This window comes from Antedon mediterranea, chromosome 5 (genome assembly GCF_964355755.1).
Source record: "Antedon mediterranea chromosome 5, ecAntMedi1.1, whole genome shotgun sequence".
Taxonomy (NCBI): Eukaryota; Metazoa; Echinodermata; class Crinoidea; order Comatulida; family Antedonidae; genus Antedon; species Antedon mediterranea.
In genome coordinates, this window is record NC_092674.1 from 26,978,356 (window position 1) to 27,006,304 (window position 27,949).

General features: G+C 33.3%; 1 protein-coding gene across 2 annotated transcripts in view; it reads left to right on the forward strand.

The window, feature by feature from the left end:
* Window positions 1-27,949, forward strand: part of LOC140050160 (phosphorylase b kinase regulatory subunit alpha, skeletal muscle isoform-like) — a 118,003-nt gene that overhangs the window by 3,776 nt on the left and 86,278 nt on the right. Inside the window, exons 7-24 of one of the 2 annotated variants that reach the window (XM_072095229.1) lie at window positions 231-449; window positions 604-790; window positions 1,104-1,238; window positions 1,448-1,557; window positions 1,721-1,865; window positions 2,145-2,291; window positions 2,883-3,071; window positions 4,319-4,543; window positions 5,297-5,415; window positions 6,600-6,709; window positions 8,017-8,095; window positions 8,224-8,460; window positions 8,844-8,973; window positions 9,089-9,187; window positions 9,558-9,655; window positions 13,321-13,491; window positions 15,864-16,121; window positions 17,774-18,727. In XM_072095229.1, the coding sequence (XP_071951330.1) occupies window positions 231-449; window positions 604-790; window positions 1,104-1,238; window positions 1,448-1,557; window positions 1,721-1,865; window positions 2,145-2,291; window positions 2,883-3,071; window positions 4,319-4,543; window positions 5,297-5,415; window positions 6,600-6,709; window positions 8,017-8,095; window positions 8,224-8,460; window positions 8,844-8,973; window positions 9,089-9,187; window positions 9,558-9,655; window positions 13,321-13,491; window positions 15,864-16,121; window positions 17,774-18,001 (2,886 nt within the window). In that variant the 3' untranslated portion in view covers window positions 18,002-18,727. Of the gene's footprint in view, window positions 1-230; window positions 450-603; window positions 791-1,103; window positions 1,239-1,447; window positions 1,558-1,720; window positions 1,866-2,144; window positions 2,292-2,882; window positions 3,072-4,318; window positions 4,544-5,296; window positions 5,416-6,599; window positions 6,710-8,016; window positions 8,096-8,223; window positions 8,461-8,843; window positions 8,974-9,088; window positions 9,188-9,557; window positions 9,656-13,320; window positions 13,492-15,863; window positions 16,122-17,773; window positions 18,728-27,949 lie in introns of those variants that run through there. The other variant, XM_072095228.1, reaches the window with a different exon arrangement.

A 27,949-nucleotide genomic window follows, 5' to 3' on the forward strand; every position in this document is an offset into this window, starting at 1 on the left:
CATTTCTGGTTAAATTAACAGAAACATACTATAATGCTCTGTTATCACAACTTTACACACTAAAGGCTTTGAAACTCCATAGAGGAACAATATTGCAAAACAAATCCCATACATTTCAGATTTATGTCAGAATCGTTGCTTTAGCCAGTAGGTCTCACTTTGTAAATTATGAATTTGTTATTGTATGCAAATATTACCACAACATCAGCCTTATATTTTGTTTCTTCTAGGATCCCAATAGACTATACTACGAACCAGCAGAGCTCAAGATATTTGAGAATATTGAGTGTGAATGGCCCTTATTTTGGACGTATTTGGTGTTGGATGGCGTATTCCGTGGTAACAAAGAGTTAGTTGATAAATACAGTGAAAAGCTTGATAGCAAATTAGTTAGACTGGAGAATGGAATTAAAGGTGTACCAGAGCTTTACTATGTACCAGAGGAAAAGGTAAATAGGAAGGAAACTTTCAATGTGACCTATGACCTATGATAAATTGCCAATGGTTCAGTCATGGCGCTTCCTTTGTTTTTCAGAACTATATACGTGGTGTACCGCAAACTTATATCAACATTATTTTGTCATTTCTTGTAATATTGCTTAGGTCGACTTAGAGTATAAAAATCCCCATAGTCAAAAGCGTGAGGCCGGAGGAAAGATGCCACACATGTGGGGGCAGTCTTTATACATCTTAGGCTGTCTGTTAAAGGAGAAGTTTTTAGCACCGGGCGAGATTGATCCTCTAAATCGTCGTTTTTCAACTGAACCAAAACCAGACCTCGTTGTCCAAGGTAAGAGAAACAAGAGAAGGAGGCATTTTTAAAGCTCTCTCTACACTATCAAAGTAAACCAAATATGGTAGTGATATGACATCATCATGTCCATAAATGGGAAAAATATCCTCATTAAAATTGAGCAGCCAAATTGCAGGAAAACCATGACATTGCATATTGATATTTAGTATTTTAATCAAAGACTTTCTAATATAAATTGTTCATTTTGAGTTAAAAAAACAATTTCTTATTATTTTTAATACAGTATTTCTTTTTCAATTCACAAATCTTAAAAATACAAATATTTGATTACAAATTGGTTTGTTTACAGTTGTTTTACTTGCTGAAAATGAAGAAATAAAACAGGCACTTGCTGATAAAAATATTCCAGTGGAGACCGTCTCTGAGGTATCCCCAATCCAAATTCACCCAGCCAGGGTGTTGAGCCAGCTTTACAAAAGACTTGGTAACAATATTTGTTTGTATATAAAAAAAATTATTTTCAGATATTTGTCGTACACCATAGAATTATTGATATATATAATAAAGTTTTCAAATAATAAGAAAAATTAAGTAAATAAATGATATGTTTTTTTTACCATAACAGTTATTTGATGACTACACTTAAATTGTAGATATAAACATGGTTTTTTTAAATAAATTTTATCAATATAGGACGGAGTGACAAACTCGGGTTGACAGGATGTCCAGTGCAATCAGTGGGTTTACTTAGTACAAGTAAACTGTACGTTCTTCATGATAAAACGTTAGCGTTTGTCCCGCAGGTAAGAAAAAAATTTCCAAAATCAATTAATCAATTAAATAAAAATGTGTCTAAAATGAAAAAAAAGTTTATGAATATTACAGCATGCAAAGTTTCAACTGAACGCAACTCAAAATTGTATAATTTTTATTATTTAGAACTAAAATTAATGTATATTTTTTTAGTTTTTAGACCAACAGCAATTTTACTTGGCTCTTGATGTAAATCTGTTAGTTGATATATTTCATCATGATGTTGCGTACCTTCGGTATAACTGGCGCGAGGTCGGCCGTCCAACGTTAGTTATGACTGTAACTCACAGTATGTTCGGTAAGTAAAAGATTTATTTCATTGAATTATGTATTATGATTTCAATTTAATATTTAAGAAATATAGTACACAGGTTTTTTGATTATTATTATTTTTGTTAAGTACACAACTGAATTGAACATAGGCTTTACTATCTTGTACCCCTAATTTTTTTCTTTGTTGGCCCTAGCATTTAGTAGAAATATATCCATAATGATTGTACAATAACACGCATATATCATATAAATATAATATATAAAATGAATGAGATTAAATTTGTTTAAATAATTAAATTTCTAGAGAACATGCAACTGCAATCGGCTCTTCTGGCCACTATCCGTAAAGTGCGTACAGGATATTTCAGTGGGGTGCAAGTACTTATGCGAAGTCTGTCTGACTTTTTAAGCACAGCTTGTGTCAATCAATTAACTTTCTTAGAATCATCAGGTATGTTTATTATGTATGCATCCAACAACCTATGCTTTTAAACCTCGTCTCAAAAAAATAAATTCAGGAACTGTGATATGATTTGGACCAAGAACCATGTATAAGCAAGCATGTCACAGCATGCATAAGATAAAATACAAAGTATTTGTAAAAAATCTATTTTTAAAATTTATTTTAAAATAGACTTGCTGCTTTTTGATTTTTCGCTGAAAAAAATGAACAATGGTTGTAAAAACTTACAAAGATATTGAATTTTGTGAAAGAATTTAGTCTAAATTTATGATATTGAAACAAAGTGCAATGTTTATTAAAGACTTTGACCAGTGAGGATAGATACATTGATAACAATGATAACATTTTGCGCAAATAGCTAAACTAGCTTTTAAGCTCTGTCTACATTATCAAACTTTATGCAACAAAAAAACACCATGACGTCATATCACTACCATATTTGGGCACATCAAACTTTTTTGTAAAAACTAGTTTGATAGTGTGGACAGAGCTTTAGGCTTAGCAAAGAATGTATGAAAATAATGTGATTTATCCTCTCTGATTCTTCAATATGTTATATGAATGAACTTTACTCATCAGCAAAACCTGATGCTCTAATAAGTACACTGAACGACCGACATCCCTCCCTGAACCTTCTCAGCACTAAAGTGTCGTTAACTGAATCTAATTGGAGCCAAAAAACTGATAGACTTCGCAAACGTCGAATGTCTGGCACCATTCATCAGTTGCTGCAACGGACACGCTCCATTGATCTTGGCGAGTCGCCAGGTAGGCCTGTAGCAGATTGCCAAATGGATGAAAGCTAGGATCATACACACTTTTAAAAAGCTATCATATTTAATTTTATACTATATCTAACTCAAATTTTAACATATAGTATTTCAGTTTATTCTTTACTATTCCATGAACTTTCTACTGTTCTAATACGAATCTATTGCGCTTATTATACCAATACGCAAGAAATTTGTAATAGGTAGCAGGTAAAATGTCTGCAGACTCGGCCTGTAAAAAAAAAATATATAAAAAAAAGATAACACAATCCAATTCAATGTTACTTTAGATTCTAAGCAATTTTTAAACATAAACAAAGAAAATTTAAGTTTAAATTTTAGAATTAAAAAGCTGCTTCTTTATAACACCCATTGAGGGCCCTTTTCTGGGTCAGATTCACGATCGTAGCGCCATCAAATTAATACATCCTCATCTATAGCATAAATTTGATGTATTGTCCCTTTGACTAATTCCAACAAATTTTTTTTTAAATATTTCGAAAAAAGGGGGTATCATATCATAATAGTTATTAACTTTCACCAAAAATTAGTCAAAAAAAAAAAAATTTAACCGAAATACAGACGTTTTTTTGTTCAAAACGTGACGATTTTCCAGACGAAATGTAATCAAATTAATATACCTGTTAATTACGTAACCTTGTTGTTTTTGGCTCGAATTTTCGACTTAAGATGGATAACTTTAATATTACTTTGATATGGCCAATTTAAATTTAGAATATTTTTTTTTCATTTTTTGCGTTTCAAGGGACAATACATCTTTTAAACAGCTTTTTATTATTGTTGTTTATCATTATGATGGCTTTAAGTGTGTTTGATCTGTTTGTGTTTCTTTGTTACACATCCTTTCCTGTTACTGCCTGGAATAATATAATACAAAGTTTATTGTGGTAAAAGCTAACAAATGTATTTATTTTATTTATAAATTTTCATTTATTAGAATGAAAAGAAATGATGGTTGGAGGATTGAGGTTATTTCTTGCCTTTTTTAACCAACATTAACAATTTATTCCAAATTTTTTTTTATGATTTGCCAAAATACCATGAAGTGTAGCAAAAGTTTAATACTTGTGTTCATAAATAAAAGGCAGTGAGAAATTGTTCTTTGTAAATGTTAACAAAAAAAATGTATGTTGTGAAATATTTCAATCCTCCACTGATCATAAAGTGCATGTTTGGGTGTGCTCTTGCTTGCATGTGATTCCTTCTATATTGATGTAATTCTAGGCAATTATAAAAGTATTATACAGCAGCTTGATGATATGAATGATAATGATTGGTGCCCAATGCCATTCCTGCCTAGCATTAGGAAAGTAAATCCGTTAAAGCCACTGCCACGAAATATCACTGATCCTACGTTAGATCTAATCTCAAACATGACAAAAACTGCATCACAAACAAAGAGTCCGGTGTCGGGTATAATTCAACAAACACGTCTGATTAGCCGAACAGGTATTTCTATTTTGTTTGTGAATATTTCTTTAAAGGTTCAATCCTGAGATTAGAAGAAGTCTTTGTACAATACTTAACATATCATTGCCATAGGGGCTTGCTTTAAAGTTTTGTCCACACTATCCAAAAAATGTGATGTGCTCAAATATGGTAGTGACATGACATCATCATGTCCGTATATGGGCACATTTTTTTTGTCGCATTAAGTTTGATAGTGGAGACGGAGCTTTAGACGTCTTGCACTAGAAGTTCTTGCTTTTGTAGTTGTGAAAATGTTGTTTTTGTTAATACAGCAATTAATGAAAGATTTGTTTAGTTTTAAATTAATCTCTTTATCATTTTCCTTAGAGTAAACTATTTTATTTTGTACTTTCATTTGCATCTTGAAAAACAATTGCTTTTTGTATTTTCAAAGAAACAATTTATACTTATACAAAATAATTATTATTTTTAGCATAGCATAAATAATTCAAAATTATCTAAAATAAATTTTTATCATATTTTAAAATAATTCATAATTCATACTTACAAAATTATTATTATTAATTATCATGTCATCATACTTTTTCATCATATTTGTAATTGTCACACTGCCTGTAAACAATCATAAAAAAAATTTTTTTATTTAGATATAAAATTCATTATTAGAAATCATAGTTATAATGATGACCATTGTGATATTTGTGTTAAATAAAAGTTTAAACCATTTCTTTGTTTTTCTTAATGAAATTATCATTAATGATATTTTTACAGTTGGTTTGCAGCAGCAACCTCTTCTTAAAAGTCCATCTTTTAATCTACTCCCAACGGATAATGTTGGGAATAAGTCTCCCAGCAGGAAAAGAGCAGCAAGCTGGGTTCAAGATAAACAGGTAATACTGTAATATTATTTTAGGCCAAAAAAAAATTATAATTGTTAGTGTCACATTCCTCATATTTTTTTAAAGCGTAGTTCCCACTAGAACACAATGCAACGTAACACAGCGCTGTATCGACTCAAAGTGCTGCATTGTGTAATTACAAATGGGAACTAACGATGTAACAATGCTGCAAACATTGCTATGAGAAATCAAATCAGTGTACCGTACTGACGCGGGTATAAGCCCATACTCGGGTATAAGCCCACCCCCGACTTCTGACTAATTTTCATGAAAAATGAGGCACTCGGGTATAAGCCACCCATTAATTCGAAGATCTACAGTGTGTGTCGTAATACATATTTTTGTATTTAGCGACGTCCATACACCGAATACACCTACCTTTGATCATAACCAAGCTAGGCTAATATACGCTAGGCCATATGAGGCCTAGCGGTCCTGTTTTGTTTACACTCCATCGCGGTCGAAGATCGCTTCACACACGACGCTACATACAAGTCGCCAAAACGGAAAACCACTATTTGGTATCGGCTGCCATAAACAAGCTTATTAAATTTCTTTGGTACATTTCTATTTAACAAACATTGTACACTTGCTTTTCTGCTTGATAAAATCTTGTTCAATTGATGTTTAAAATAAGATATTCTACGATAAATTACACGAACTAGGCTATAAGCTTAATTTTCCGACACTCTACACCTCGTGTATTTAGAGGCAACGTCGTACACGTGAGGGCGCTCGCTCGCATGGTGGAAATACACAGTGTACATGTGCTGTTTTTGATGATCTGCATTTTTGGATCCTCGGGTATAAGCCCACCTCCCAAACTTGACGTGATTTCATGTTCGAGGGGGGTGGGCTTCAGTACGGTAATTTCACGGCAACAATGCAAAAGAAAACCGGAAAACATAGTAACAGCACATACTCAAAATTACGGCATGTTAGCGTTGAAAAATGAAATAATTGCTCAATATTCTATCAAAATTGTATGATCATGTAAGTAACAATATATTTATTTTACCTTGGATTTCTTTTATTTTTGTATTACTCCTCATTATGTTTTGTATTATTTTCTATATTTCATCTGATTGTATAAATTTATTCATTCGGTTATCTAAAACAAATTGATTTGTACTCAATGATTTATAAAAAAAAAAAACTTTTATTATTTTTTAAAGGTTTTTCAAATGTATGAAGGCGTAAATATTAGTGAGTTATTGGACAACTTAAAGGAATCTACTTCTCTATATGAGCAAGCCGATATTGTGCACTTTCTATACGTTTCAAAGTAAGTTAAATTCTAACTTACGTTGCATTTTAATTCGTCCTTCTTTTCATTGTCATCTCTTATAAAATGTTTAATTTGTTTGGGTCATGTGTCATCCAGCTGTAATGGTACAGTACTATTTTTACACAGCTGTGCCAAAAATGGACAAAATAATAAAATATATAGCAGAAAAACATTTTTTTAAATATTTTTCTTGATTGTATTTAATTCATTTATTTATATGTATCCTTTTTAAAAAGCAAGCAGTTGGTAGAAATGATTTTATTTGATTTTTTTAACAGCTGTTTATCGTTTTCCTTAATGTGTGGATTTGGTGATGTCACGCAATCCAATTAAACCACATGTTAGCACCCCTATTTTGAAACAGGACAGAAGCGTTTTAATATTCCTTAGGGTTGCTAATTGCGTCAAATTAAATTGAAGCAGCCCCCCTTTTTTTTGTAATAGCACTTTGAGATTCCTGAATTCAATAAAATACTTGCCAAGTCATTCGTTGCATATTACAATAATGAACATTGGTTTTTTGTTTTTCTGCATTATGAAGGTCACTGGGTTTTCCCACCTGCTTACTTCTTTAACACTGTCAAATGTTCGTTTTTAATTTCTAACACCCAGATTAATTTCCACCCTGCACCCAGACAACTGCCTTTTTAAAGGTCACTAAAGGCGACCCTTGGGAAATTTATTGAGAAAATGATAGTTTATTTGTAGTGATTATTGACTTGAATATTATTTAGGCTTGCCCAACAAGTTTTTTTATTAAATAATGTTTCCAGGCATTTGTCTTAATTCTCTTGATATTTTGTTCTTATTACGTATCTGCACCAGATTCTTGGTACTGACGTATCTAGATTTCCCCAGTATCATAGGAATATTTGGTAATACACATGTGTTTCACATGCATCTCCTAGTATCATATACCATAGCGTAACCCTTAACCTTTCATGATACAGGCACCACATGTGATACAAATGAGATACTGTATTACAAAATATTCCTATGAAAAAAAAATGTTGAGGTTTGATGTCGTAAGACTGTCTAAAGTTATTATTTTATTTGATGTTTTTATCCGTGTCTATTTTTATTGTTGTTATTTTATATATTTTTTCACTCATAAACCAGAATTGGCTGGTCTTGTATTTTAAACAAGAGTGTGACTAAATTAATAAATACAAAAAAGAAATGATACTGGGAAAATATTGTCGTAAGTGTAGAAATAGCACTGATCAGAATCTGTATAGCTTTAATAATTCTATAAAACATAGAAATACATTGAGTTATTCTATATGAATTATTCATTCCTACAGGGGTCCTAACTGGGACACACATCTCAACGGCCAAGCTGGTGCAACTGTAAAGCAATTATTAGAAGAGTTATATATTAAGGTAGCTACTTTGTTGACATTTTAGTAATGGTTCTGTAACCACCACCTTATGATTGAAATGACACTTTACACAAATACACAGATCCTGTTGAGGAATGGTAATATAGCCTGTAAATATTTTTCCTTCAGTGTGGATACCACAAAGCATGGTCGTTGATACGACACACAGCGGGTATGCTAGGCAAGCAAGTGGAACAGTTAGCGCAGGCAGTTACTGATTTACTTGTCCGTCAGAAGCAGTTGTCTGTAGGCTTGCCTCCAGAGCCTAGAGAGGTCATCATCACAGCACCATTGTCACCAGAGGAACTTCAGAAGATCATATCAGAAGCATGTGGACAAGACAGTGGGTCTGCAGTTCTTACACAAGTAAGGAACAGATTTATTTTGACCCTGCTGAACTACTTGTACATTCAATAATATGATCTTTCCAAAATGGTCACGTCATGCAGTACATAACCTGACTTTCTTTGCTTCGTCAGTAACACTAACAGGGCCTTTTTAAGGACTGAGTGACCTCTGACCCTTCTGAACTACTTGTTGCACATTCAATAATATGATCTTTTCCAAAGGGTCACGTCATGCAGTACATAACCTGCCTTTCTTTGCTTCGTCAGTAACAGGGCCTTTATGGACTGAGTGACCTCTGACCCTGCTGGATTATTGCAAAGATGCAGTACATTACCTGGCTTTTTTTCATTTACCAATTTTCAAATTTCTTGACAAAATATACTTTTGTAAACTTTCAATAGGAATTGTTGCAATATTTAGCAATGTTCATTAGGACCGAACCAAAACTCTTTCAAGAAATGCTTCGTCTTCGTATCGGTCTCATCATCCAGATCATGTGCTCTGAATTGGCTCGCGCCCTTAGCTGTTCAGGTAAATCCAGTTCGATCATTTGAGCGTTAAGATAAATAGGGAGGTGTAGGCTGAAAATGTCAGTTGTTTAAAATATAATCATGTATATGGTGACTTATTTCTTACTGAATTTCAGCTGAAGATGCATATGAACAACTAATGGCGCTAAGTCCATTTGAAATGAAAGGACTACTACATCACATCTTGAGTGGCAGAGAATTTGGTGTAACTACAGGTATGAAAAAAAAATTCTGATTTACACAGTAGTGATACGAAATTTGCTGTCTGGTGTATGAGTTGCAGTAGTTAAGTGGTTAAGACATTTTCCATAAGAAAAACTACCAGTCCACTCTACTCTACTCGGCTGTATATGAGTATCTGGTTAAAAAATACTAAGGAGGGTTAAGGCAGTGTGGAAAGGAACTGACCACCCTACCATATAATGCTGAGAGGCTTAGTACCATGAACTCCTAACAGCTTATACTCTCTGTTCAGAATGAACACGGAACTCAACTTTATACTGTAGTGTTTTTATGAGTTTTTAGCTCTTCCATAATTCAAAATTATTTGCTAGAATTTCTAAATTGAATGTATCTATTTTACAGTAAGTAATGCATCTGCCTTAAAGGAGCGCCAGTTATCTATTGTGACATCAAGTAAAGAAGAAATTATTGGCATGTCACAACTTAAAAAGGAAATGACGGTAAGTATTTACCCAGCAGTTTCTGTTATTGTGACTATATTAAGTAAATGTGGTTTTAACCAGCAGTTTCTATTAGTGTGACCATAGTATTATCTGTGGTTTTACCCAGCAGTTTCTATTATTGTGACTACATTAAGTAACTGGTTTTACCCAGCAGTTTCTATTACTGTGACTACATTAAGTAACTGTGGTTTTACCCAGCAGTTTCTATTATTGTGACTACATTAAGTAACTGGTTTTATCCAGCAGTTTCTATTATTGTGACTACATTAAGTAACTGTGGTTTTACCCAGCAGTTTCTATTACTGTGACTACATTAAGTAACTCTGGTTTTACCCAGCAGTTTCTATTACTGTGACTACATTAAGTAACTGTGGTTTTACCCAGCAGTTTCTATTACTGTGACTACATTAAGTAACTGGTTTTACCCAGCAGTTTCTATTACTGTGACTACATTAAGTAACTATGCTTTTACTCAGCAGTTTCTATTACTGTGACTACATTAAGTAATTGTGGTTTTACATTACATTACTATGTGTAAAACATGTTAATCTTTACAAGTTCAAAGTTTTTTTAATGATTAAGTGTCAAATAACGCTCTCTGGAGGATTTAGTAATATTTTCACAAACAATTGTTCTATTGACCTTGATTGTTTAAAAAAAATTAAATTAAATGTTTCATATTATAGCTAATGCATATTATAACTACACAGGCAGCTGGCCAGATGATATGATTTTGCAAATATTTTGTATATCAATCATATATTTATGATGTGGAGTACTCTCTTTTAATGAAGTCCATGGCTGATTATGAGTTGTTGCAATAAGTTTTTCTGGCTATTAATACATTTGTTCAACTTATAATTATTACTGAATAATGAAAACATTTCTTCTGGTTTCGATTCGTATAATAATATAAGTAGTTCTTTGATAGTAAACCAATAAAACTTACGTTGGCAAGACAGTTTCGTCTAGCTGTCAGCTTGACTTCTTCAGTTGCTATGATGCGTTATGGCGCCGATTGGTCTCCTTTCCAGCCACTAGATGATTTTGTTGTGTAGCCTAGGGGACCAGTCGTCGTCAGAAGCTGATCGTAAATGTGAGATAGTTGGTGCGCGCCTTCGTCTCTATTCATCTTTGTATTTTTATTTTGATGCTTTCTTTAATTTTACGTTTAAGCCAAACTTGTTCTTTGTGTAGTACCTCTATCTTATCCCAGTTAGGTATGTGGTTGTGTGTGGTCATATGGTCCGTGATTGCTGATTTATGTAAAATGGAGGACGAAACTTTCCGTGATGCACGCGTCTGCATGTTCTGTGTGTTTTCCTCAACATCTTTCTTGTGCTCTTTAATTCTGGTTTTGAGTGCCATAACGCATCATAGCAACTGAAGAAGTCAAGCTGACAGCTAGACGAAACTGTCTTGCCAACGTAAGTTTTATTGGTTTACTATCAAAGAACTACTTATATTATTACTGAATAATTTATTTTTCATAGATTTTATTATTTGTTAAATTAGTATGTTCATAGTTATTCTGTTGGTTACTGGGTTAGTGATAGTTACTAGGTTAGTTAGTCATAGATACTGGGTTAGTTAGTTTTGGATCAGTGGATCATTCCTTGATCTTAATGTTAACATTTCTTGCTTGTTTCCGTTCACCGGTATCATATTATTATTATTTGGAATTAACAATATTTTTGTGTGTGTTTGGACTTTTATTAAGGTGAAGATTAATTAGTTGTAATATGAAGGGTTTCCTAATTAAATTAAAAGTACTAACCAACTATAATTACCCTTGTACATAAAACAGAAGGAAACATTTAATTGGAAGGGGCTAAAAATATACTCAAAATCGTCGCTTTGTGAGCCTTGAAAAGCAACCTTCTGGAAGTTGTTCGGGAAACAATTTTTCTGGGAAATCAGAGCCAAGAGATTGGATGTCATTAAAAAGTTAACTTAATCATAGAATCATAGATGAAGATATCCAGGGTAACATTGCTCTCTAAAATGCAATTTCATCGGGTGTCTGCCAGGTATAGAGGCTTTATGAAAAAAGAAAATATGCAAAAACATGTTGACTACAGTGCCACTATCCAAACAACTTTACAAAAAAATGGTATCCGACGAGTCTCCCAATGTATTTTGTCATCTCCTGCTCTCTAAAATGCAATTTCTTCCGATTGTTGATAAACAAAAACAAATATCCCAATAATGTTTACGAAATTATAGTTTTTGCTACTACTATTGTAGGTTCTTAATCAGTAAAATGTTGTTCTCATGCGTTGTATAATATGTGAAATAATGAGTTGGCACCACATTTTCGGCCTTTAGCACAGAAATGTTAAAGACCCCTTCCCTACAATTTGTGACGTTTTGTAAAAATAATACATATACATTACTTTAAAAACATTAAACCATGTCATTCCTTGTCTTAAATGTACGTTTTATGGTAAATTATGATAAAAAGTAAGAAACAATGCACTACCTAAGTAGCTCACGGCGAATGACCTCTCGTGGACGGTCTTTAGGCCTAGCCTAGCTAGTCTTAGTTTTGTAGGCCTAGCTGGTAAACATTGGTAACGTATGAACATCGTACGCTAGCTATATACCTAGCCTGACATTGTATAGTTTCTGCATTAATTGTCTTTCTATTTTTGCCAGACTCCGTTTATACAAATTGGGTAAATCCTGGTATTTTCGCTGAAAAGTTAGGAGTCTTCCATTTGTTTTGGCCTTGCGATCGATCGAAAAGTGGGTTAATTACAGAAGAAAAGCAGAAATATCAATCCGCGCCCAATGCATTTTGGGATTTATAGCGGGCCGCTATAATTATTAGAATCGACTTATTTTTCACATTTTTTACCATTTAAAGATGAAAAAAGTTATTGCAATAGGACCATATAATATTATTTTTACATTAAATATAGTTTGTGATCTTAAAATAGATCTAAAAAACGTAGGGACGGTTTCTTTAATAATAGATGCCATTATTTTTATATTTTTAATAGCTCCCTCTATTGTTTGATATATTTTCAACATTTCATAGCACCTTCTATAGTTTGGACTGCTTTCATGTAGTATATCCTCTTTTTAAGAGCATGTCCGCAAGTGCGTCTATGGTTACTTTTAAAATAAGAGTTGTGAACAGTTAAAATGATCTTGTTAAGTGTACTACAAACTATCTGTTATGGTCTTCAAATCTCCTCACTAAAAGGGAGAAAATCCTATTTTAGTGGTTTTTTTTTTCGTTTTCTTTCAAGTATTGTTGTATATGAAATTGTTCCTATAAAACCAGAAACTTTCACGAATTTCAATCACTCAAGTTTAATGCGCAGGAAAGTTTCTGTTTTTAAAGTGTTCTGAAATAAAGTTACCAATTAATATAACACCTTCCGATATTTCATTTATTCAAGCTCTGATTACCATTTCTGAGAAAGTGAAATAAGTCCTTATCCAAGCGTGTCTGCCCTCATACTAGCACTTTACAAATATCCTCACAAATATTTAAATTTTACTGAATTGTGACAACCTACTTTTTTTTATTAAAACCATACACTGTTGGTATGGAGTTCATTTAATTTTTTAGTTTTCTTTTTAATTTTATGGAAGATGAATATTTTGTGTATTATATGAAAAACAGAAAAAAACAATTCTTTCAATTTCAGATGATGTCAAAGAGTGGAGACGCTAGCAAACTTGACCTTTCCAAAGAGTCTATAGAAGACGAAGTATTTTCTGAAAAATCAGGACAATGGCTTCGAAGGAGACGTCTTGATGGCGCACTCAATCGAGCACCTAACGACTTTTATCCAAAAGTCTGGAGAGTTTTAGAGAAGGTATGTATCGTATAATCATAATTGTTCTTCAGATTTTCTTTTTCAAGTGGTTACTGACACTCCTGTTTGCTCATTCCATACCGTAGTATCATCTCTCCACTTCCAAGTAAGATGTACATTACAATTAAGATATAAATTGATCTTTACTTACAAAACATGTGTTTTTGGAAAGATTTTCTTACAGTTGCATATAAATATTCTACTAGAAAAATAGTTTGTCTTCAGTAATTGAATGATGACTGTGTAGTGACAATTCTTGGCAACTGTTGACATCAGTCAGGCGCCAATGACATAGCCACAAGAATGTTTTACTTGCGATGATTGATTGATATGTTTAGAATTTTTTATATTCTCCTAGGGTGTTTTTTAAGTTGTACATCTCTTTTTTTAAAGTACTACTTACCTCGCCAAGAGAGAGGAAAAGTAAATGTTAGGTCTTATTAAATTGGATCATAGCATTCGCAATTTAGATAGTCTTTGCTGTTCATATATCTTCCAAACTCACTTACGATTTAGGCTCTTGTCTAGTATCTTTCTAGGGGTAGGGATGGGGAAAAAAAAAATTAAATATATGTGGAAAAAAGTAAAACAGTACTTTCAGAGTTGATATTAGGCTGGTCGCTGGGTAAAAAACCTTAAAATAAACTTTCGGCTGTGTGACACACATGTATTTTCTCACCCACCTCATATATTTTTCTTATTAAAATTTGTATTAGTAATGTTATTTTATACACATTTCCATATACACACGTCCCTCATTATTACATAGGAAATCATTTTTGTTTCATGAGCTTGATTATACATTTGATAATCCGATAATTAAAAGTGGAAATCAACTCATAACTCCAATTGTGTCAGGGTTGATACTTATAAACTTAACTTGTTTTAAAGGTCAACTCATTCGCAGATAAATTAAACAAGGCAGCCAATCATCTTCTATATGCTAAAGCATGTTTTGATGTTTAACACATGTCTTGACGCATCATGACGTGATTGATGGGCCAAAACTTGTCATACTGTATAATATTATAAGCATACATAAACGAACTGGGAAAGACTGTTTCCCTTGTCGACCTTGTGTGATCGTAGCTGCTTGCAAAATCCGATGTTATAATCAGTTCATCAAAACACATAACACATAATCAATATTCAACACAAATGGCAGCACCATTACAGTAAAAACAAAGAGTTTAATGTATAGGTTTATTAATATTAGGAAGGCGGTATCCTATAGCACTCTATTCAGAATGCTATCTATGTCTTCCACTTGTATATCAAAAACCATGCCACACAAAGCACATACGGTTTATATAAAGTCAAGTCATGGTCAGAAAGATGTGTGGAAGTAGGAAGAGGCGCTTGAAATAGACCGTACCATATTTGAGAATATCACTACCATATTTGTACACATACACCTTTTTTCCTTGTTTAATAATAGTGTAGACAGAGCTTTAGAGAGTGGGTATAGCAGCTAAAACTATTGATGTAAAAGGGGAAAAAGTCATGTTTTGCTGTGGTTAGTCTCTGTAGAACATGCTTACTTCCTGAATAGAAGGACGTAATGTATGTAGTGATATGCTTTGGGAGATAACATAAAATTAAGTGTTTAACCTTTAACCTTACGATTGATAAGTCAATCAACACTCGATTCACCAACTGGGACGATTGGATAATTCCACTGTATTTGGCACCGATGGTTCTGTTCTACCATATATATACATCCAAACTGAACACGATATTGTGGGATACTCCTATGAATAATAACGGAATTTAATTTAACCGCAAGTCTGCTGAAATTGCGTGAGTAACCAATAGACGACAGGATGGAAAGATTTAAAAATGGTAGTAAAGCGACTAAACCGGTATAGGTTCTTTATTTATCTGGCAGTAATTTTCGTGGAACTAATGTTCAATTAAATTTTTCTTTGGGACGTGACATTTTGCTTTTATAACTATCTCTCAAATCTTTGATACGTCTTGGGAGGAAGTGATTTATTCTGAGGAATTAAAAAGGTTACATCAACATTTTTCAAAATTTTTGATTGAATAATGTCTTTTAAAAACTAATAGATGCACTGATTATGTTTAAATAAATTTGTTAGTGTTACACTATCAAACTAGTTTGACAAAAAATATGTGCTCAAATATGGTATTGATATGCCCTAGTATGGTAGTGGTATGACATCATCCTGTCCATATATGGGTTAGTCGTTACTGTTAGTCTTGCTGTTAAATGTTTATTGTGTATTTGTGTTACAGTTTTTGATTAAAAATAAAATTTAAATACAGTACAAATAATCTAAAACTATTAGGTCTTAGGACTGCTCTTCTCTATCATCAAAATAATTCTTATAATGCTTTGTCTCTTGCAGTGCCATGGTATCAGTATCAAGGGAAACTTCTTGCATCAAAGCTTGACAAGAGAGATGACCGCTGGTGAGCTGAAGTTTGCGTTGGCAGTTGAGACCGTTCTTAATCGTATACCACAACCTCAGTATAGGCAATTGATGGTTGAGGCTCTGATGGTGCTAACATTAGTAGTAGAGAATGGCTGGTTTCAAAGTCTGGGTGGCACTATCCAAGTTGATAAACTTGTAGCCGATGCAAACGATCTCTTCCTAGAAGATCAGGTAATATATCTTTGTTTATATAACATAACATTTAATTTTATAAAATACAATTTAAATTGTATACATATGAATTCTCATCCATCTTTTTGACTCAAGATCTCAAGCCACAGATATGTTATCTAGCGCATTTTCACCAATCTTTATTTTTTTTAAATAAAAAACTATTTTGTCAAAGTACTAGGCCACAACAAGCAAAGCAACGTAAAGTATGTTAATACGGCAAAATTGAGAAGGAAGCTTAAATGTTGGCCAAAATTCCTGGTTTTTTAAGCGATTGTGGAGGCAACCAAATCATTCATGTGCAAAACTATATACCTCCATACAGTATACTGTATGATACTATATATTGATAATATAATACTGTATGATACCCTATACAGTATAAATACTGTATGCTACTACTACATACAGTATAATACTGCATGATACTACAAACAGTATAATACCTTATAATACTATACTGTATATGTTAAAATACTATAATATGATTCTATAAGTATTAAAATCATTAATTAGTATCATATCATTCCATACTGTATACAGTATAGTGAACTGTAATTTAAAAAAACGAATTTAATGCCTTTTTTGCTCTCAACGGTATAAATGATTAAATGACCATTGTAGTATGACAGTAGCGGTATATAATTATATATAATACATTTAAAATTCATTTGTAGTTTATTTTAACATGAAAAAGCAAAGGCAAAAAAGCAACATTTTCCAGTATACATTAAAACATTAACATTAAAACATTAAAACATTAACATTAAAACATTCATTAAAAGATTAAAACATTTACAACATAAAACGCTATTTAAAATATTGTGAACTCACTCATCCAGCCACTTTGTGGTTTATTTAAAGTATGTTAACAGTAATTTGTGTGGCATTTGACGCAACACTGCAGTTGACCGCTAAATTTTGCGTAATGGATAATATCCTGTGGTACCGTCGGCCGAAATTTAATGTCGGAGCTTAAACCTTGCATTGTCATGCAATTCACATACACGAATATGACTTGCGTTTTTTGCTGACTTTGCGTAACAAAAAGTGTATTATCAAATCAAAAATAATATTATTAGGAAATGTCTAATTGGTTAAAATGATTAGTTATTGAATTTTTATAAAATTCGTGTAGAATATACCACTGAATTTCCGTACAGATTGTGTATAGGAAATTTATTCTCTTACATATGTATATGTGTTAACGTGTACATGACGTAATCGCTAATCTGGTGACTAACGTACGATGTCTGTGCGTTTACTGAATGGCGTGACTCATTTGGGGCTTTTAGGGTTGCAGCCTGGATTTCAAACGACAGACAAACAGCCCTGTGTTTTTAAGCTATTGGGAATTTGCCTGTTATGTAAAGTTGACCGTTAACAGTTTTAAACTGCCAATTAATTTTTTCAAAATGATATGATAAAGATGATATGAAAAAAATAATAATTTCTATTGATACATATTAAAAATATATCTGACAAATATGATAATGTTAAATTTAGAAGGTTTCCCTTTAAGTTAAATTAGGTATTAATATATATAAAAAAAAACAAATTTAGTAAAAACTAAAATTTAAACAATATGTTTATGATTGTGAGCATCACATTTTTATATTTTGTGAGAGAAAGACAAAACTATTTTTTTCCAGAGAATTCACAATGGAGATTCAATGTTATGTTGTGCAGGACGCACAGAGGCGCAACGATACGATCCATTAAGGTGCAGCGGAGTTGCCGGCATTTGTAGCCACTTCTATGACAGCGCCCCCAGCGGCCAATATGGAACAATGACTTATCTAGCTAAAGCGGTAGCTAATACTTTGAATTTCCGACAGGAGTTTGGTATGAATGATACCGCTGAATGTAAACTAAGTTAGCGGTTTGTTACAGACGCTAGCAGTTGTAGGCATCATTTATACGACAGCGGGGGAAACAACAAACACGTGGCTAAATCGGTAGCTAATACTTTGAATCGCCGACAGGATTTTGGTGTGAATGATACTGCTGGTGTTTTAAACCAAGTTCATTACAAATGCTAACACTGAGGGCAATCCGAAACAAGGACAACGATACAGTATCTAGCTAAATCGGTAATTAATGCTTGAATTTTCAACATGAATTTGGTGCAAATGATGTCGTCAAATGTACAAACTAAGTTAACAGTTTATTGATCATTACAGATGCTAACAAAATCAGTAATAAATACTTAGTATTTTCGACAGGAATTTGGTACGAATGAAACCGTTGAATGAATAGTAAGTTATCGGTTTATTAATCATTACGGATACTAGCATAATTTAAGAGGCTAGATGTAAGGTGCGTGGTAATTGAAAGCAAACGACAGCAGGATGCAGCAAACAGGCTTCATTATTATTGTTTATAGTATTTTATAGAAGCTGCATTCAAACTAATTAATAACAGTCACAAACTGGTGATTAGATGGGAGTGCGTAATGAGCCACAGATAAATCCATTAAATCATGAGAGAAACGATGGGAAAATGAGACAATCAGGAAGACAAAAGAGTTGGTTTAAGAAACGTGACCTACAAAACCTTTATAGGTATATTGTCCTCTTAAAAAAAATTTAAAAAAAAAAAATTGTCGCATAACTGTTATTTTACCAAAAATTGATTTTAAAATATATATATATATATATATATGTAACTTGTGGTGAATTTAAAGCAGATCATGTATTGAAAGTGCTTGATACAAGATGTGGAGCCAAATAGAAATAAATGATAAAGAGGCTTCTAAATTATTTAAAATCTTTATCATTTAATTCTATATATTGCACTGATGAAGGGCTAGTGTTTCTGGCTGTTTTACTTTATCGTTTTGATTTAGCTTTTCGCTTTTATTTTGTATCTCCATTGAGATCCAGCCACTGATAGCCACAGCATTGTCATTTTTTCAGTAATTTGCCTTTGGATTTATATATATATATATTTATAATGAGAAGAATCAATTACAACGCTGCTTATAAGCACATTTACTTGTAGAATTAGCATTTACAGGTGATATGTTTTGGAATGTCAGCTGTTATGTAACAATGCTTTCTTTCTGTGCCGGCAGGCGGACACAAGTTCGTTACGTTTGTTTAATGTCGATAATTCAGGGTGGCGGATGATAAATAATTTCTCTTTGAGGCAGAGATTGCATTTTTTGTTTGCGCTACTATATGCTTTAGTAGATGTCAAGATGCGCCATGAGGTTGTATAGTCTGTGTTATTGTCCTTGAGTGTCCAAATATGTTTACTGAGTTCAGTTGAGTTTCTAGAACGTGAATTACGGAATGATGAGGTGTGATTTCTGTATCGTGTTTTAAAATCATTTTCAGTTAGTCCGATATAAGTTTCCGAGGTGGATTTGTCTTTGCGTGTAACTGTGGCTTGGTATATTACAGATGATTGTAAGCAATTTCCGCTTAGCGGGCATGTGTTTTTCTGTCGGCAGTTGCATGTTTTGTTTTCTTGCGTGTTTTCCACGGATGTTGTTTCGGGCTGGTTGAGTATTCTCTTGTTGTGACTGTCTATTATCTGTTTCATATTGTTCATACAACTGTAGCTAATCTATACAACCTCATGGCGCATCTTGACATCTACTAAAGCATATAGTAGCGCAAACAAAAAATGCAATCTCTGCCTCAAAGAAAAATTATTTATCATCCGCCACCCTGAATTATCGACATTAAACAAACGTAACGAACTTGTGTCCGCCTGCCGGCACAGAAAGAAAGCATTGTTACATAACAGCTGACATTCCAAAACATATCACCTGTAAATGCTAATTCTACAAGTAAATGTGCTTATAAGCAGCGTTGTAATTGATTCTTCTCATTATAGTCTCCTGATGAGTGAGTTGCACGACTCACGAAACAAGCCTGTAGAGACCAAACTGTAGTTTTTACTTCTTTTCCAGACTTAACGTATATTTTAGCTCTACTTTACCGTATTGAGCACTTTCTAGACGGTTACATTGAACCGAACATTTATATATATTTATATATATGTATCCAATCTGCAGACAGTAGTACTGTTTTGATCTTATTAGATCTCGTCAGTGGAGCTCAGGTTTCGAAATGAAATGTACCGCAGAACTGGCATTTATATATATGTATATATTTTACCTGATAAAACAATAATAATTTGAAAATAAGTTGTAACATAAGCAAAATTATTTTTGTTCTTTTTTTGGAAGCGAAAGTGAATATTACCTAATTTAAACTGTAAAATGGCCTATTCATTTATTTATTATACATAAAACAGTGCCACTGTGTAATCTTTGCACATAAACAGCAAAAATTTATTATAAACAGTAAAAGTGTAAACTGTAATTTTACAGTCATATTGCAGGAATGCTGAAAACTTTCCAGTCTTAAACTCTGTCGAACTTTATGTGACAAAAAAATGTGATGTGCCCATATATGGGTGTAATGATGTCATATCACTACCTTATTTAAGCATATCACTACCTTATTTAGGCATATCACTACCATTTAGGCACATCACAAACTAGTTTGATAGTATAGACAGAGCTTTAGAGAGTGAAGTATTAGTTAAACTATGGTTACCTTGAAACTTGTTGTCCATGGAACGATTCCAAAATGTATTAATTACATAAAGCCGTTGGCCCAAGTTAATATGCAATATAATTTACATAGATTAAACAGTTGGAAAGAAATCAAATCTTAATTGTTGGATATAAGATTCTGAAAAGTGGAAATTTATCAAAAAAGTTGCAAAAGGGATGTTTTAAGTTGAAGTTTTAGTTTGATGGTTTAGATGGAAGCTTTAGTATCCAGTGTTCAGGTTTCATGTCTTTACTTTGGGATGGTGCTCTGGGCTGTTTTAGTTATATGTTTTAGGCAGGTGGTTTAGAATGAAGCTTTAGTATCCAGTTTTCAGGTTTCATGTCTTTACTTTGGGATGGTGCTCTGGGCTGTTTTAGTTATATGTTTTAGGCAGGTGGTTTAGAATGAAGCTTTCATATTCAGTGTTCATGTCTTTGGAAGATCATAATGTTGATGTGAGACTTGTTCTGGAGTGTTTTAGATTGATGTTTTTAAGTTGAAGTTTTAGTTTGATGATTTAGAATAAAGCATTCATATCTATCCTTGGAAGAGCATATTATTGTTGCTGGACTATAACTTTTTCTGAATGTTTTGTTTTTATTTCTTATTGTTCATAAATGGGGACTTATCTCAATAATATATTTGATGATGTGTGAGACAATATTACTAAAGTCAGTGAGATTATTATTATAAAAATTGTCTTCCAATCTTAAAGGGTAGCTCCGGACATAACGTTTCTATTTGTTGATTGTAATATATCAACATTGTTAAAAACATTGATAACAATAAAATAAAAAGTGATGCTACAGGTATTGTTTATTTGGATGGTCGTTCTCCTTTACTGCTGACAAAAAATAAGTTGGGTAATTATTATCTCCGATCGAGCTGAAACTCTTGACCAATAGTATAACTCATGGAGTGTTGAAAGCGTAGGGTCAAAGGTCACACAATTCATACTGTATGACTGGGTTTATGTTCTATTCAACATAGTTTCTCGAGTTGTCAATGTTTTTGGTAAAGTTTTTATTATAGAATGTTATTCATGGAGCCATCCCTATTCCTGGGTTAGAATCCAGCAATGTCATTAAATGATAGTTGCTTTTAATCCACTCATGTTTGCTGCATGTTACCATTACTAATCCCCTTCCAGTCTGTAGTCATTGGTTCGAATCATGATGTAATTATGCCTAAATAGAAAAGATCTAACGGCCTTATTGTATTAGTAACTCAATAATCAAATACTTATTAATAGGATACTTTCCCATGACTAAAAGAAATATTACTACCATTCACCAAAGCATCCTGTGCGTGTAGAATCATAAGATACATCGAATTAAAATTAATAATAATTAGTATTTTATGCTTTTATGTGACCTGCCTCATATTTAGTTTTAATTGTAATAACTAGATGGTACGCTCGCTTCGCTCGCGTACCATCTAGGTCGTGCCCACAGATGGTTCTCGAATACATAATAATTTCAGCGTAACAAAACTGGCGATTTCAAATGTACGTACCGCAGGACTATAGGCCTATACATTGTCGTTTACAGAAACAAATAAATAGACACGATGATTTATGTAGTCAACTAAAATTAGCACCCTGGGAATTACTTCCGAAGGAGAAACTTATCACAAAATGAGTCCAAGTTTTTGATTTGGACTCATTTGTGTTTTGTATGTAACATTAGGGTTGAGGGATGGGAAAGCGGATAGGTACAAAGAGGAACAATTTTTAAATATATTCTTTATCCACTCAGTAACGAAATATTTTTTTCATGTTTTATAGGCCTATAAATAATATACCTCTAAATACAGTAAAACATTTGCGATTTAATACTTTTTTTATTTTATTTATTTATTTATTTCTTTTAAATATTCATTGTACACTAATTTTCCCCGTGTATGGCAAGATATTCCTAATTATATTAGAGAACATTCTTTATTTAGTTTAGTTAAAACTGTCACTGTCATAATCGATTGAAATATTAAAGTACCATGTCACGATACACCACTACGACGTTTATATTTGGTAATTATTAATTAATACAAACGTTGAGAAAGAACTGTCAGTATAAAGTTTATTTGTATATAATAATGTGTTTATATATCTAACAGTAGAGCCTATCCACAATCTCGCAAGTTTATTCTCAAAGGGCCCATATATTTACCTACCGTATGTGTTAAACCAAGGGCTCATAAATTTACCTACAGTACTTGTGTTAAACCAAACTCTGGCAGACTGAGAGATTGGGATGTTCCATTCATCGCAAATCAATAGATTTGTATAATCGTATATTAAATCTATCAAAATAGTATTTTTTAAAGAAAATCGGCCTGTCTTCAACATTATGATGGTGTACTCTAGCTGTTCAACCGGTTTTCAGCTATTAAAAACAATTATCGTAGGAGGAGATAGGAAAATGCGAAGCCTCCTCGCATTTTTGTGGCGGGTATTTTTCAAGACGGACATCCATTATACAGTGTATACCACGGTCGGAAAACACCCCTATTTGGGGCAAATCTTGGAACCTAAATTCGTTTTAACCGTCAATAACTTATTATCTAACTTAATTTAATTAGTAAACAGGGTTACATCAGGTGGTTAAAATCAGTACCGAAAGTACGAACCAACTTTATATACCATCGAGTAAAAATTATAGAAGTAAGGCGCGATTTACCGAATTTTGCCCTTACGTAAATTTATATATAGATGTTAGCTCCAGGAAAGTTTTTTTTGGTGAAGAATCATTTTTTCATGGTAGAGTAGAGTTGTGTAGGTTGAATAGCAATAATGACTAAAAAATGGCTCCCAGTCGCGATATTTCTTTTCGTACTTAAGTTGGGGACTCCTCATGAACCGTCGCAAGATAAACATGAATATTCATTAGTTATACCTATAAGGTGTGACGTAAGAATTCGCTAATGCAAACGCTTTCTGTCGAACCGTCTGTGTAGTCGATTGGACTTGCATGTCGATGTATAGAGTTCGAATCCCATGAGCTACTTCTTTTTACTTTATAGATTGATAGAGGTTATTTAAGGTTAGGTTTAGTTATATTTAGAAAGTAGTTAGGCCTATCTATCTTACACTGACTTATGTACAGTACAAAAAAAAATCTGCTTCCAGCCATCCCTCCTCCTCATCCTGGCCATCCGCCTTCCTTCCCTTCTCTCTTGCTTGATCCTGCAAGTCCTTATTTCGTAAAAACATAGATTTAGAAGTAGTGAAGTGCGTAGATCAGAAATCACCTTTAAAGCTTGGTTTCCACGAGGACACTGCAAGAATGTACGCGCTTTTTACTTAATTAAATTTGACCAATCATCTGAATTGTCGCGTGTCATTGGTAAAATTACGTTGCGCGTGCCACCTAGAGTGAGAATAACGCAAGCACGTAATTTGACCACACACGTCCGAACTGTCGCTTTTGATTGGTCAACTTGCTTGCGTTTTTCTTAGGTCTTGCGTTGCGTCCTAGTGGGAATTAAGGTTTAGTTGAAGGATAAGGAGGTGAAAATGTTGTGAATTATTTCAGGGCAAAGGAAGAGGCGATTTAGATTTATTTTGTGTGATATTTAGAACCGTTCCTAGAAACAAGGAAGTTCTAATAGTGTGCATGCAGTGTGTCGATAATCTAGTAAGCATGGGTTATGGTGATGATGTTATTTTAATGAAAGTATTTCTGTAAACGTACCAAGTTCAGAATTGTTACTAGTCAGAGTGAGTATAACGCTACGCACTAGGAAGTACTTAATTCACAGTGTCACATCGAATTGGGTGTTGAAACACCTAACACAACCTGCCACATGGTATAATAGCACTATTGTATAGAATATAACTAATCTAATCACTCAGTGTTTCCATTACTGTAGCATCAAGAAACGTTCTCAAATCCGCTACTAAAGCTTTGAATAATTTTTATATTAGGCCTATTTAGCTATGGTTATTATACTTTTTAATTTTGTTTATAGTGTAATTATTTTATTATTGATAACACGATTGAGTCAGCCATTTTGGTGCAATAAAAAAAACAATGTTTTAAAATAAAAGCTTTATAAAACTATTTTTGGAGTGTCTTGTGTTTTTTTTTTGGATTAAATTTTTAGCATTAATTATTAAAATCGCCATAAACAATCGGACCACTCACAAGCATTCTACATTTATGATTGATTTTAAATGCGCAAAATGTGTTTAGATATGATAATGCCGCGTCGTGAAATCGAAAAGCCCTCTGTTGCGCAGACGACAAGGGCAACAACCGTCAATGAAGTGTCGACTGAAATGTCGCCAGTTAATCGTCTCTAGATGAATTAGGTCACACCCTTTTTTGCATCGATAAATCTGTCAGTGCCCCCACCATTAACATGTCACGTGATACTAATTTTGTAACCAAACCCATGTTGTCGCATTGTCGACAAGTGTTTGAACTTAATGTCAATTAATAGTTCCACACCTTTAAAATGTCACTTAAGATGATGAGTCAATCTTTTGAGGACATTTACCACACCCTTTGTCGCTTGACTAGAATAAATGTCAACTGAGCGCCAAGGTGTCACACACATAATGCCACATGTGTCAATCGTATACCGCACCACACCTTTCGGGTTGTGTCGCATGGACGAACATAAACTTCCACGTTATTCACAATGTCATAGGGCCTGTTCGTAGGGGTTGAAAATACCAGCTTATTCCCGATTTCCGTTCACGTGACCCAATTAACTTTTGCCTCAGGCTACAAAAAATTCGAGGCAAAATGTTCACCAAATTTGCAGGTTATTTCAGCGATAATCCAATTATAGATAAGGTAATCAATGGTTAATTGGACAATTAAGTCGGTACGCGGCCTACGTAATAATGCGTATGATAATCACCGCACGGATTTTCTGTACGTGCTCGCGTCGGCTTTTGACACTCTTTATTGTGGTTAGTGGTGTGACACACAAGTGTGGCACACAAGGTGTTGTTTAATTTCAATTTAACTATTTCCTTGGTAAATTTTTATCATAAAATTAATTATGGTTTTAACAAAATGAATCGATTCCGCCGCGAAGGATCGTCGTGGTTTAAAAGGTTATTTTGGCTCATACACACATTGCCAAAGTTTACAACCTCATTATATTCAATAAGTATTTAGCCTAGGGGTTGAAATTGCATAAAGTATCTAAGATATGTATTAGTTTAACCGTATTGGATATAACCTATGGGGGACCGCCCGCCCTGTTCCCCCTCTAAATTCGAATACCAAAATTATACATAATAGATTTAAACAAATTGACTTTAAATTGAATTACTTAGAACAACGTTACATAGAATATAAAAACAGATGATTTTGTCATTGTAATATTACTCTGTGTACACGTGTATTGTAATTTAAAGAGGATATTGTTTAGGAAAATCGCAAAGAATGCATACAAATCTAATTTTTTAACTTAACCTGTTTGCCTTGACTTTCACCCTATGCTAACGTAAAAAAGCTGATTTGATTTCGATAGAGCATTGCCTGTGTGAAATTAAGAATAGACATAATGTTGTAGACCTACCGTACTGTGATTTTGAATCTGTTTTATTTTGTGATTATTATAAGCGAACGAACTCCAATCAAGGGATGATGAAAACAGATCGATACATTGTGGAATCGATATCATTATGGAATCGACCATTGTGGAATCGATGGTGGAATGTCTTGATCATTTTGGTCAGAGAAGAGTGAACCTTCTATGGTAAACTGTGGTAACGTTAACTGGATGCCGAAATACTGTACCACCGTCAACGAGAGTTTTTTATATTTAACAGAAACTGTTACAAAAGAATATAGCGTTTAGCAATAACTATAAACTTTTATCTCGTTTTCACTTGAATTTGTCAAGGAACTGGATAAACTTATGATAGTTCCATATGGTTCGAGGGAAAATGCATTGTGGGATTACACATTTAGAAGGTCGAAATATTAGTCTTGAGTAATACAATTTTCTTTTTATACCCCACTTACCCTTCCCGTAACATAAAACAGAGAACTTTATCAATTAAGACGAAACTCAAACTCATTTCCTTCATTAACGTTAATTAATGTTATAAGTTAATCAAGTATCTTTTTCAGTAATTATGCAATAATTATTTATTTTAGTTTATAGTGATACATTTTTGTTCCATTGCTCCCAAACGTCGTTATTGTTTTTCAGCCTCTTGGTTGGACGCAATCATTTGGAACCTATAGCGAGATTACCAAGACAAGTGACAGTTCGAATAATAATTATATTTCTTGTGATTGGTCAAATTACTTACGCTTGCTTCCGGTCAAATCGCTCACGTTTCGCCTACGTCATGGCGTTTCGTCTCTAGTGAATAAGCGCAACGTGAGTGATTTGACATAAGCGATGGATTATTATTGGTAAACTCGCTTGCGTTGCGCTTCAATAGGAACCTAGCCTCACTTTGCGCTTACGTCCTTGCGGGGAACCAAGCATTCGTTTCGTTATAAAAGTAGATATATATTCTTTTGGTTTCGATTATTTAACCTTCAAGTTGTCCTTTTATTTCTATATTACATTTGCTTTATTGTCAAGCCTCTTATTCTGAAAAAAAGTTTTAAAAGTGAAAATCCTGACCGCAGGGAAGCCGGAAACTAACTCGCGTGCGAATCAAGTTAGGCTATCTGCTAAACCGGAAAATGATCAACTAGCACTTAACAAGACCCGTTAAAAACCCGAGACAACTTGATGTCAATGTAGGTTTTATTTCATGTAAAAATACTCTCTTGTGGTTCACAGTGTGCATTGTTTAATGCATATTATGCATGGTTTGGTGTGGTTTTGATGTTAGTGCGAATAAACCAATAGTTTCCTACGCAAATTTTAAACCACTTTAGTTTTGACAGTTTCCGCCGATTTAGAACGAATTTGTATTCTTCCGCCGAGTTTTTCCGGGATATAACTTTGAAATGTTTTCTGCACCATCAACCCCGCTCCACCACCCGGTCCCAAATATAAAAAAAAGAGAAAAAAAAACTACCAAAAACAGAATTTCTATTTCGATAAACTTTACACACAAAATAAATTATTAAAATCTGAATATTATTTTAATATTTATTAAAATTTTCTTTTTTTAATATATAGTAGGCCCCTATAAAAGCAAATGTTCGATGCATATGGTGTTTATAATATATACTGTAGGCCCTAAATGCAAAAATTAAATAAGAAAAACAAGAAATTATGTCTTTATTCAAAATGAGTACCGTAGGCCTATGTTACAAAGATATG